The sequence below is a fragment of the Mastomys coucha genome, unplaced genomic scaffold (genome assembly GCF_008632895.1).
Source record: "Mastomys coucha isolate ucsf_1 unplaced genomic scaffold, UCSF_Mcou_1 pScaffold13, whole genome shotgun sequence".
Taxonomy (NCBI): domain Eukaryota; kingdom Metazoa; phylum Chordata; class Mammalia; order Rodentia; family Muridae; genus Mastomys; species Mastomys coucha.
The window spans coordinates 8,403,138-8,416,590 of NW_022196895.1; the positions used below are offsets into that span (position 1 = coordinate 8,403,138).

General features: G+C 37.1%; 1 protein-coding gene across 1 annotated transcript in view; it reads left to right on the forward strand.

Annotated features, from left to right (window-relative positions):
- Rbbp8 (RB binding protein 8, endonuclease) overlaps positions 1–13,453 on the forward strand; it is a gene marked incomplete at its 5' end in the record, with an annotated part of 78,182 nt that overhangs the window by 12,713 nt on the left and 52,016 nt on the right. The window contains one exon of the mRNA XM_031366360.1: positions 4,084–4,179. Within this exon, the coding sequence (XP_031222220.1) occupies positions 4,084–4,179 (96 nt within the window). The remainder of the gene's footprint in view (positions 1–4,083; positions 4,180–13,453) is intronic.

The window sequence follows — 13,453 nt, forward strand, 5'->3', positions numbered from 1 at the left end:
AAAAAAAAAGAACTTTTCCTTCATACTTGGAAAGCTATATTTGATAGCAGAAATAGATTCAGATATGGGAGGAATATAAAAACTTAAAACATGCATCTGCATGGCTTAGTCAGTAACCTTAGTGGTTAAGAGTACTCAGTGCTCCTGTTGAGGACCCAGTACTCAATTCCTAACACCCATGTCACCACATACACTCTAACTCCAGTAGCAGGGGATCTGAGGTCCTCTTCTGACCCCCACAGGCATCAGATAACCACACTGGTACACACATAAACATAAAGGCTAAACACTCATACATACATACATATAAGTCTAAAATATTATTTTAAAAAAATGTTAATTGTTTTCTATACAATTGTTTGCTGGTAATGTAAGAAGTTTGCAATGTTGAAAATGAATGTGTCACTCTTATTTTTTTAAACTATGTCACCTTGAGTGGTTTTGAAATCTATGTAGACTCTGCTGGACTTGAACTCAGAAGTCCATCTTCTTTCTGAGTGCTAGGATTAAATGATGGCTCATAACTATCAACTCTAGTCTCAGAATATAATGCTTTCTTTGGCCTCAGAACACAAAATCCTCATACACATTAAATAAATAAATAAACAAACAAGCAAACAAATAAATATAGTTTTAAGGAACCTATGTTCTTTGGAGAAATGGTAATAGCCATGTGTGAGGTTTATAGCATGCAAGATGAGCTATAATGGTTTATGGTGCCAGAAAAGAAAGACATAGTGAGAAGGGTGGTATGCTAAACATCAAAGGTTGGTCCTGTAGCTCAGTGGTAGACTGCTTGCTTAGCATGTGCAAAAAGCCCTGAGGTTAATTCTTAGTACCAAATAAAAACCATGGTGAGACATGTCTGTAATATCAGCATTTAGGAGGTTGAGTTGGTAGCTCTTGACTCCATAGTAGGAGTCATATACATGAGACGTTGTCACAAAAAATAAAAACAAAGAAAGTGTAGAAACCTCACAGTAGTTAAGTCTAAGACAACTGGAAATAGTGATCAGTTATAGATCCTCTAAAACAAAGTGATGACTCTTGATTAGTGGGATTTCAGTTAGTAAGTGTAGAAAGAATTATAGACGTAGAAAAATCATTGTGCGGGAAGCTTTACAGCATAAATTCTTAAAGGCAACAACCATCCATTGAGCCTAAAATAAGTATGATAAGTAGGATAAGAAACAGTGTTTGTGGGTAGAGAGACGTCTCGATGGTTAAGAGCACTGACTACTCTCCCATAGGACCTAGGGTCAGTTCCCAGCACCTACGTGGCTGCCCACAATAGCCTGCCTGTAACTCTAGTTCCAAGGGATCTGACGCTCTCTTCTGACCTTTTTGGGGATTAAGCATACACATGGTGCATATAACATACTTGCACGTAAAACACTCTATAAAATATGAAATTTGAATATGAAATTTGAAAAGAAACCATATTCATAAATTTTATAAATTCCTCAAAGTGTCTCCTCATGTGGTACTAAATACAAAGGCAAGAGGTATCATTACCACCGAAACCAGCCAACTTCACAAATCCAGGTCAAAGTCAACATCACTAATAAGATGGATTTGCCTAACACATCTCTTGATGTGGCCTAGTAAGAATGGCACAATATTGCCTTTTTCATATTCTTAGCAAAACAGTTTTTTTTATTATTATTAACAAATGCATGAATATATTTTTCATGATAAAATAACATTCATAAAAAAAAATTCCAGATAATTTGACTTTTCAAAATCTTGGGAACTTAAGGATATTTTAGATCATAAGGCAGTACACATCAAACCCAGTTATCACTCACTCAGGAATAATGACATTGACATGAATACAGAGATTAGTGGCAGGTTGTGCTCTATGAGAGAATTGTAAGCGAAAGAAATACAGTACATTTGTATATAATATGATTAAACAAAACAAGCAGCTTGTTAGGAACAATGTTTAAATTGTTATTACTTATGCTGAAATGAGAAAATCTAAGATTAAAATAAAACTATTTATATATATTAACAATGTTCAAATGCTGATATCTTATGATTAGTGTCTGTAGTCACAAACACTGCAAAGAGAACATTACAAGCTTTGAGTTAAGATAAGGTAGTGTCAAAGAGAATTAATAGCTCTTTTGAACTGGCAAAACAGTTTTATAATGGAGAAACATAGTCAACAAAATAACTGTGCAGTGAGACTTTTCCAAATTGGAGGAAACATGAAAAATACAAGGTTGGATCCTGGACCAGAGGAATCATATTAAAGGAACAGCTGACAAGATTTACTTAACATTGTTGTTATTAGTGTTAATTTTTTATGTTGATGCTTTACAATGTGTTTGTAAGTCTGAAATTGTTTCTGAAATGAAACATTAGAAAAGATTGACTTCTTTCCTCAAAACTACAAATATTGATGAAGTGAAGATTAATTTTAGCAAGAAGTAAGCTGACAAATGGCTGTTGGAATCGGGAACTGAAGATGTTGCTACAGTCTGTCACCACCTCACAGAGGAGCCAGGAGAAAGCCATTCCTAGCGCGGCTCCTGGAGCATAATGTTTCCTATATGACACACATCTTATTTTTTATGGGTAATAACACTTCATAAACTGACCCCCTGCTCTCCAAAAAAAGCCTGATGGTGGTGGCACACACTGCTAATCCCAGCACTTGGGAAGCAGAGGCAGGAGGATCTCTGAGTTGGAAGCCGGCCTAGATTACAGAGTGAGTGCAAGGACAGCCAGGGCTTCACAGAGAAACTCTGTCTCGAACTGTCCTCTTCCCCTCTAAAAAGAATTTCATAAACTGTCCAGCCTTTTAATGGACTTTAATACTACTGGTATTGCCTTATATTTATAAATCATATGTATATATTATGTATGTATAATGAACTGTTTGTGACCTCAGAAAAATTTTATGTGTAAGTTCTCCCTATGATATACATTACTCCAACGTTAATGCATTTTATTGGATGAGACAAAAAAAAGAATTATTTTCTTAATATATAAAATTCACTTTCCTATCCACTTGAAATATAATGGGAATACATTTTATTTAAGAATAAATAGACTTTGCCGCTAATTTTTTTTGAGCTACTTGTGTTTTAAAATTCTGAACTACACTTAAATGTTGTCATTTTCATCTTTATTTTTATCTGTATTGTCCTTTAAAAATGCTGTCACTGTTACTTTTTTTATTTTTTATTTTTTGAAACAGGGTTTCTCTGTGGAGCCCTGGCTGTCCTGGAACTCACTTTGAAAATTAGGCTTACCTGGAACTCACAGAAAATCTCCTGTCTCTGCCTTCCAAATACTGGGATTAAAGGAATGCACCACCATGACCCAGCTTACTTTTACTTTCTAAAAAGGGATATTATTATTATCATTTGTATGTGTATGGATGTTTTGCCTGCATATATCCCTGTGCACCATGTGTGTGCCTGGTGCATATGGAGGCCAGAAGAAGGTCTTGGATCTTGGAACTGAAGTTCCAGATGGTCGTGAGAAGTCATTTGGGTGCTAGGATTCAAGCCTAAGCCCTCTAGGTGAGCAGCCAGTGCTCTCCAGCTGCAGTGGGTGACTTTTTTCTAATTGGTTCAGTGTTTCAGAATTGATTACTAGAAATAGAGCGAAATCTTTTATATTACTCCTTGGCTCAGTGTTATAGTTACTAATGTTGTAAATCCTGAAATAACCACTAATTCAGATGCAATTCTTAAAATTGAAAATGGAGATCATTTTTAAGAAGTACTAAAACTCAGAAATCATTGTGCTTAATTATTTGATTATACATTTTAAATTATTTTCACTAGATATTTTTGAAAGAACTTAGTTTTATTAAAATAGATCTTTCCTATAAACCTATAAATTTTATTTTCTAAAATATTACTATTTATTAGAACATTTATTTATTTAGTTAGTTAGTTCACACTATTCTGCCCGCATGCAGGAAGAGGACGCCAGGCCCCACTCTGCATGGCTGTGAGCCACCGTTTGGTTGCTGGATCTTTTTGTTGTTTAGACCAGATTTAGGAGTTATAATATCAGAACTGTCTTTATGATTTTCTACAAATTTTTATTTCCTTACTTTAGAGATGCACAGAGACTTGAAGAATTCTTCACCAAAAATCAACAGCTGAGAGACCAGCAAAAAGTCCTTCAGGAAACTATTAAAATTTTAGAAGATAGGTAAGTCTGATGAATGAGTACTCGAATGAGAAAGTATTTCTTCCTCAACGGGAGTCCATCGGGTTTACTTTTAATCATTTCTGGGACTGGAAGTGATTTTCCTCCCTTAGCCTTATGCTATCGTTGAATAAGTTCTTAAGACTGATAACATACTCCCAGGTTTTATATATGGTTTCCCACTAGTTTTAGCAATCGTAGCTTAACCTATAAATGGTATCTTTATACCATTATAGATTATAGGTTATAGATATAAGGGGAGCTTAAGGGTAGAATGTCCTGATCCAGTGCTTAAATTTTCTTTAATTTCCAAGTATATAGAAACAAGTAAGTTGTATTTCTGCTATCTTTTCTTACTCTGATTTCTTTTATAGTTTTTTACTTTCCATCAATATAAAAATTTTCTATCTATATATTCCTGAGATAACATAGCAGCCTTCATACATAGACCTTTTCCCCCTACTCAGCTCAATACCCAAGAATAAAAAATATTTCCAGAATTTGGTACTTTACATTTTCATATATGCTACCAAAAGACTAACTGATTTGAACTAGGATTTTTTTTTTTTTCTTTAGTGGTGAGATAATTTCTTATTTATTTTGTGTGTGTGTGTATATATGCCTTGATGTGCATGTGGAGGTCAGAGAACAACTGTGGGGTCCCAGGAATGTCATCATACTTGGCAGCAAGAGCCTGTTATACGATTTTATCACTCCAAAGTAATCTAGTATTCTGCATATATGTAAACTGAAGTTGAATGCCATCTATATGGTGGCTTTGAGAATATCAATTTACTTGAACATGCAGTATTTTGTGAAAAATTTTGGAGAAAAGATCTACATGCTTTGGGATCACATGTATCTTAATTCCAACTTTTCACTGTATCTTTAATTAAGATTTAATAACAAATATTTCTGTCCTTGTTCTATCCTAGGTGTTGTTCTAGGGACTTGGAGTACTACTCTCCTTAGTATATCACGGACCCTATATTTAATTGCCAAATTCTAGAAGTACTTCATACAACTAACAAGAGGATTTCATATATGAAGTGCTATAAAGAAAATGAAGTTAAATGATATATTTGGGTGACTATAGAAAGGATACTTAGAGATGGTCAAAGGGTGGTCTTTCTGAAGCAATGCTATTGAGATAAAACCTGAATAAAAGAGATGTGGGGAGACAGTATCTGAGGAGGCACGAGACTAAAGGATATAGAATATGTCAGCATAGACTATACAGAGAGTTCCCGGCTAGTCAGAGCTACATATTGAGGCCTTGTCCCAAAACAAAACTTAAGTTTAAGGTAGAAATAAATTTCAAGTATTTAAACATAAAATCTACCGTGGTTCTAACTTAAGAGCAAGTAGGATGAGGGATGGGAAATAAGACTGCAAATCTTCAGTACGTTGTGTGTAGACATGGTCAGCAAGTTTAAATTCTCGTTGTAATGGAAGCCATTGGAGAGTTAGCAAGGGAATGAGAAGACGTGGGTAAGTGGGTAGCAGTAGCCCCACATGCACATGCCAAGTAGAATACTGTGTGTGTATTTGAGCTCAGCGGACCTCGGAGGACACCACTCTCAGAGACCCAGTCTCAAACTAAGTCCTTTGGCACTAATTAAAGTTTAATAAAGAGTAAGAATTTGGCAATAAAAAATTTGAGGAAAAGCAAGCTGTGAGTGGAAGAAGCTAGACCTCCAGGGTATGCGATTAAGAATAATTTTCTTGGCTGGGCGGTGGTGGTGCACACCTTTACTCCCAGCACTTGGGAGGCAGAGGCAGGCGGATTTCTGAGTTTGAGGCCAGCCTGGTCTACAGAGTGAGTTCCAGGACAGCCAGGGCTGCACAGGGAAACCCTGTCTCAAAAAACAACAACAACAACAACAACAAAAACCAAAACAATACAAAAAGAATAATTTCCTTGAGGCGTGTACTGGCTGGTTTTCTGTATCAACTTGACACAGGCTGGAGTTTTCACAGAGAAGGGAGTTTCAGTTGGGGAAGTGCCTCCATGAGATCCAGCTGTGGGGCATTTTCTCAATTGCTCCTTGTGGGTGGTGCCATCCTTGGGCTGGAAGTCTTGGGTTCTATAAGAGAGCAGGCTGAGCAAGCCAGGAGAAGCAAACCAGTAAGGAACATCCCTCCATGGCCTCTGCATCAGCTCCTGCTTCCTGACCTGCTTGAATTCCAGTCCTGACTTCCTCTGGTGATCAACAGCCATGTGGAAGTGTAAGCTGAATAAACCCTTTCCTCCCCAACTTGCTTCTTGGTCATGATGTTGTGCAGGAATAGAAACCCTGACTAAGACAAGGCGGCAGTTTAAAAATAAAATGAGATAATGAAACCAATAATTTATAACAAGTTTGGTAAGATTTCTATAATATCGCAACTGGTGACTGTAAGTCTAACCTTTGGTACTCTAGTACGATATGTAGTACATCCAGATTTAAGCCTTCTCTAGCTGAGCTATCAGAAGCTAGAAAGTCATCTACCCCTGAGTTTTCCCCAGTCCAGCAATGAAAATGAAACCCTTAATTGCTCTTCTCTTAGTGTAAACAGAACAGTCCATCTTGTGTTTTGTGCTGGAAGATTTGGGAAGAATGCTGAGCACGGCCTCTCCTCCCTCCTCCTCCTTCCTTTACATTTTCCCTTCCCCTCCTTTCCTCCTCCCACCCTGCTTTCCTTTCCTTACATCCTCCATGACACTTCCCATAATCAGTAAGGTTTTTTCTTTTCTATATCTAAGGAAATAATTGGCAAGAGATTATCATTTCCTCCTGTTTGTGATTCCTATATAAAAAATCTACGGCTTGCACTATGCTGCCCTGTATTCTCTGAGAAACACATCAAAATGAGTTTGGGAAGTAAAGAAATGTATTGGGAACATGGGTAGATGAAGTAGGAGCTGGAGGAGTGGAGAGGAGGGGTCAGAAGATGTCCATGGGGTTAACGGTAAGGAAGGCGGGGCTTGTCGTGGTTTGCTTATTGGAAGTTCTCAAGCCACAGTAGCTGATGTGTCCATGGATCAGAATCTTACCTTCTGCCAACTTACATGTTCACCTGTGTGACCAGGTAAAGGATTTCAGTGTATACAAGATGGACCCAGTGATTTAACTCCTCATAGTTAAGAGATAAATAATTTGATGGCCACCATGCTCCAAAGCTGGTAGTATTAGCTACAAGTACTACCTCACATCTATAATCCCAGCACTCAGGAGGCTGAGGCAGGAGAATTACCACGTGTGGGAGGCCAATTTGTGTTATGTAATGAGTTTCAGGCCTGCTTAGGCTACAATGTAAGTTGTTGCAAAAAAATAAATTAACAAAAAAGCCTTGATTAGATGGATTTGCCTTATCTTTCCTGTGTAGTCAGCCATTGGCTAGTTGTTTAGGACCCAAAGTGTAGAAATAAGTTTCAAGGTTTTCTGAAATTTATGAACTTATTCATAAATTTATGCAATTTCTGAAATTGTATGAACTGGCTTCATGCAATTGACTTTCAATTTCTTCCCTTGAAGATCCTCCTTTTCCAGTGTCTATAAAAGCATTTTAGTTTGTAGTTCATTTGGTTTTCCAGTTTAGTTAGCTTTTGTATCTTGCACATTCATGTATGTATGTATGTATGTATGTATTTCTGGGTGTTTTTGAAACAGGGTCTCACTATGTAGCGCTGGCTGTCTTGGAGCTAATTATGTAGACCATGCTGGCCTTGAACTCACATCAGTCTGCCCACCTCTGCCTCCCAAGTGCTGGTATTAGAAGTGTGCACCACTACACCAGCTTATACTTCTTTCTTACATGAGTTTTCTATCAGGCATTCTTTCTGAGAAGTGTCAGTACATCTATGGAAGTGTTTTCTAAATTCCTTTCCTAACTCAATTAAGATGGCTAGTTTTTAATTCTGTTATTTCTTTAAAACTAGGTTATTTTCTTGTAACCTGTCCAACTTCTGACCATTCTGGTCATTAATTTCATGTGGACTCAGCTTAATTGCTGTTTTTCACTTAAGTTTTTTTTTTCTTTGAGATGGGACTTGACTGTAAATTTCAGGCAGTCTCCAAACTCATTCCTTTGGCCTCAGCCTTCTGAATGCTTAGATGAGGACTTCTGTGTTGCCATCTGTGCCCAGTGGCATGGTTCATTTAAATGTGAGAGTTTATATGCTTTGAGGATTAGCATTTATACTCAGGCTTCTAGCAGTTAGTTTTCAAATTAATGCCATAAGACATAGGACACTTGATAGATCTTTTTTCATATAAGAAAACATCTAGCAAACAAGGGAGAAACTTTTCCAGGATCTTTAGTACATAATTAGATCAAATCTGAAATTTTCCTTATCAACTGTAGTTTTTGTTGTTTTGTGATACTTTGTCTTAATTTTATAAATGTGATATAAATTAATTATATCTCAGAGTATTTGTTTGACCTACATTACCAAAACTGGTTCTCTGAAATGTTAAATCTTCAACATTTTTAAAAGAAGCTTCTTTTTTTAATTGATGCTGAATACTATCTTTAAATGTACTTTTAGTAAAGTTTTCCTTTACTTAAAATTTCATCTTAGTCCTATGTCATACATAAGAATGGTACATAGAGCAAGCTTTTAATTTTTCTTAATTTGTTTTCATTTCTGTGTACATGTATATGTGCATGTGTGTATGCACATGTGAGGGTACCTTTGAAGTTCAGAAAGGTGTCAGATCACCTGGAGATGGAAACAGCAGTCTGGAACCATGGGCATTTTCCGGCTTCCTAGAACAAGCCTAAAGCTCTAAAAACTGAGTTTTGTTGAGAGTGTTAAAAACTAACATCTAGGGGCTGGTGAGATGGCTCAGCGGGTAAGAGCACTGACTGCTCTTCCGAAGGTCCTGAGTTCGGATCCCAGCAACCACATGGTGGCTCACAACCACCCGTAAAGAGATCTGACGCCCTCTTCTGGTGCGTCGGAAGGCAGCTACAGTATATTATGCCTGAGCGAGAGGGGCCAGAGTGAGTAGGGCCGGCAGAAGTCCTGAGTTCAATTCCCAGCAGCCACACACATGATGGCTCATGGCCACCTGTACAGCTACAGTATACTCATACACATAAAATAAATAAATCTTTAAAAAAACAAAAACAAAAAACCTAACATCTATTTTGTGAAAATTTGCTTTCTTTCTTTTCTTTTTCCTCTTTAAGACAAAGTCTCATATATTACAGGCTGGCCTAGAACTTGCTGTTAGCTAAGGATGACTTTGAACCTCTGATCCTCCCATCTCTACCTCCCTCCCAAGGGCTGAGATGACAGGTGTGCACTACTGCACCCAGTTTATACGATACTGGGCACTGACCCAGGTTTTGTAGTGATATTCTGAGCTACATCCAGCCCTGTTTTATGAAAAATTCTAAGCATTAGTTTTGATGCTTGCTACATCTTCTTAAAATGGAGTGGTTATCCTTCCTTTTAAAAATTACATGAAGCAGTTCACTAGGAGTGCAGTGCCTTTCATACTGACCCCTTTTCAGTGGTTCTTGCATTACTTCTCATATTGGCGTTTCTTGTAGAAAATGCAATAACTGAAAAGCACATAGGCTCTCAGCACCATGTTAAAACCTTTGATACAGTTGTACCATGTGTAGTGTAACATTTTTATAACCTCTCTGAAATGCTCTAGCAGAGCCTGTGGGAGTGAAATCAAGCATCAACATCCAAGTTTAACTTTCAGGAGTTTTTCTTCGGTGGTACAAGTGATGTCATTTTGCGAGGCCTGTTGTCCACAGATGCAAGGGGAGCGCAAGAGCGGGTGGCTGGAAAGGGAGCACCTGAGTCTCATTTCTTAATGTTTATGTGAAAACAAATGGTGTTTGCTTTTTAAAAACTGCCCAGTGCATAAAAGCAAGTGAGATGATGAAGAGCTGTAATTTTGAAAGCACTGGCCCTCTGGCTACAGAAGCAAATCCTGCTGCTCCTGTTTTTAAATAACCCAAGGCTCCAACTTCATCTCCCATTCCTTCTCCTTTGTGCTGCAGCCTCCCTCTACACCTCCTATCTTAAAGGTGGGCTTGGATGTGGACCTTTTAGCCAGTATTGGAGGTGATTTACAGAAGCTGTGTCACTGAGGAAATTAGGAGAAAATAAATGAGTCTAGAAGATGGTAGAGTAAAAGCTTCCTTTAGAATAATTCAGAACATAATAAAAATTGACAAATGGGATTGCATGAAATGAGGAAATTTGTATATGACAAAAGGTAATTAATGAAGAGACAGCCTACAGGAGAGAAAATATTTGCCAGCTATCCATCTGATTTTGGATTAATATCCATAATATATGGAGTACTCAAATACCAAGAGAGCAGATAATCAATTAACAGGCAAGTGAATTGAAAGAATAGTTTCAAAAGAAGGAAAATAGCCAGTACAGAAGTGGAAGAAAAAAGTATCCAACATTTTTATCCATCAAGGAAATGCAAACCAAAACTACATTGAGATTTTATTTAAACCCCAGCCTGAATGGTTATCATCAAAACCCAACAAATCCTGGCAAGGATTTTGAAGGGAAAGAACCTTTTAACACTGTTTGATGAAATGAGAATTAATATAGTTTAAATGAAAGCCAGTATGGAAGTTCCTTGAAAATGGAGAATAGGACTGCCATATAATCCAGTGATACCTTTCCTGGGTATGTAGAATATTCAGTAGATATACCCACACCTCTACATTTATTGTGAGACTATTTACAATAGCCATGTTAGGTCTTGGGAAATAGCTTAGTGACTAAAGCTTCCCTTTATATGCTGGAGTGGGTTCAGGATCCTCAGAGCAAGTTAGCTAGGGACATGAGCCATATCATTGTGATCTGGGTTTGGTTGAGAGACCCTACCTCAATAAAGATGAAAGAGGTATTGAGAATGACTCCTGACATCAGACTGAGGACTCATGTGCACCTGCATCCCCACACATGCCCATGCACATGTACGAAGATGCACACCTCCCACAAGAAATAGGAAAAAGGCAATTTTAAAAAGCCAAGTTACAGAATTAATATATGTACCCTTTAACAAATTCATTGTTAAGGAAAATATACTATATACACAGTGGAGTTTTACTCAACCAAAAGAATGAAATTGTATCTTTGTGAGAGACTACATGGAATTGTAGAGTATCATGTAAAGTGAAATAGCTATACTTAGAAAAACAAATACATGTTTTCTCTTGTGGAATCCTTTTTCCAGTGGAGAGGGGACACTTTTTAGAAAGGAGAAAAGGACCAATGGGAGAGGAAATCAAGAGTATGAATATTATCATGTTACAGTATATACAGAAAGTGTCATACTGAAACTCATTCTGAACAGTGCTAATAAAATATTCTAATTTCCAGCCCATGCTTGGTGGTTCATACCTTAATACAAGCAACTAAGGAAACAAAGGCAGGCAGGCAGCTCTCTGTGAGTTGACTACATATGAGATACTGTCTGAGAAACAAGTCCATGATTTCATGAACTATAAACAAACTATTATACATTTATGTTTTGCTATTACACATATAGAACTTTAAGAATCCATAATATTTCACTAAATCTAACAGCTGTTGTAGTAGAAAAGCAAATAGAATGCATTAAAAGGTATTTTATTAGTGTGTGTGTGCCTGTGTGTGTATGTGTGTACATATATGGTTTGTGTGTATATGTGGAGGGTTTCACTGGTAGATATCAAAAGACAACTTTCAAGAGTCAGTTCTGTCCTTCCATAAATTCTGGGGATACAATTCAGGTCATCAGGTCTGCAGAGCAAGGACTTTTTACCTGCTGTGTTATCTTGCCAGCTCTAGAATGCATTTTTAAAAATACATATGAGACTGGAGATTAGGTTGACAGTAGGTAAGTACATTTGCTCTTGTAAGCATGCAGATCTGAGTTTGAATTCCTACTATGCACTAAAAGTCATGTGTAGTGCTCATTACTGTAACCCCAGCCTGGGAGTGGGGTTGGAGGCAGATCCTGAGAACTCAGTGACCAACCAACTTAGCCAGAATGGAGAGCCTCAGGACATTGACCCTGCTTCAGCCTCCCACTACTGACACAAATGACTGGAAGATTTAAGATTTACAACTGTTCTAACTTCTGAAACGAGGTTGTCTATGCTTTTCTGTATTTCCACTGTCAAAATGTGATTCAGATTACTTTTCTGTATACTATTTTATTACCTGCCATTCTCTAATAAACTATGAGTTATGCAAAAAAAAAAAGATACATTGGTTACTGAATACACTATAATAGTGTTCATTGAAACCTTATTGAATAAAATGAATAAATTTAAATCAATTGGCAGGGGTAAAGCAGTTGAGCATATTTGTTACTCTGGTAAATATGTTTCAATATATCAACTTCAATATAAATGTAAACTAAAATCTATAAACAGTCAAGAGTTGCCCTTTTTCTTAAGAGTGGCAGTTGCTGAGAAAAACTAGCTATAGTAGACAGCTAGAGGGTCCTGCTTTCTTTTGTAACTAAACAGTGATACTATTTATATTCCTTTCATGTTTTAAAGTGTTGCTTTAGTTCTTCTGTTTTACTTTAGAACCACACTCTGTATTTGCACATCTTTCTTTTCTACTCCTTTCCTTTAAAAGACATGAGAATGAGAATGGTGCATTACAGGAAGACATAAGATTTTATCCTGCTTTAACATTTCCTGGAATCACTGGTTTTCTTCTGTTCTCTGCTTCAGTTAACTTACCCTTTAAAACGTAAATGTTGTTCTGGTTCTTACCAGATTCCACTCAAAATTCAATTTTGTTGATAAGTAGATTGTTTCTTTTGGGCCCCTTGCTTTTTCCTAGCGTATGTTATATAATGTTCTAAGCTCATCCCCTAGTTTTGTTTTCTTTGCATTTTTATACTAGTTTGGAAGATTTCTTTCAAGTTGTTGGTTTTTGTTGTTGTTGTTTGGTTGGTTGGGTTTTTTTCCTATTGATATTTTTTAAAAGATTTATTTGTTTTATGTATATGAGCACACTGTAGCTGTACAGATGGTTGTGAGCCTTCATGTGGTTGTTGAGAATTGAATTTAGGACCTCTGCTCACTCTGGTTAGCCCCAAAGATTATTATTATAAATAAGTACACTGTAGCTGTCTTCAAATGCACCAAAAGAGGGCATCAGATCTCATTACAGATGATTGTGAGCCACCATGTGGTTGCTGGGATTTGAACTCAGGACCTTTGGAAGAGCAGTCACTGCACTTAACCACTGAGCCATCTCGCCAGCCTGGTATTTTTAATTTCCGAGATCTAGGTTTTT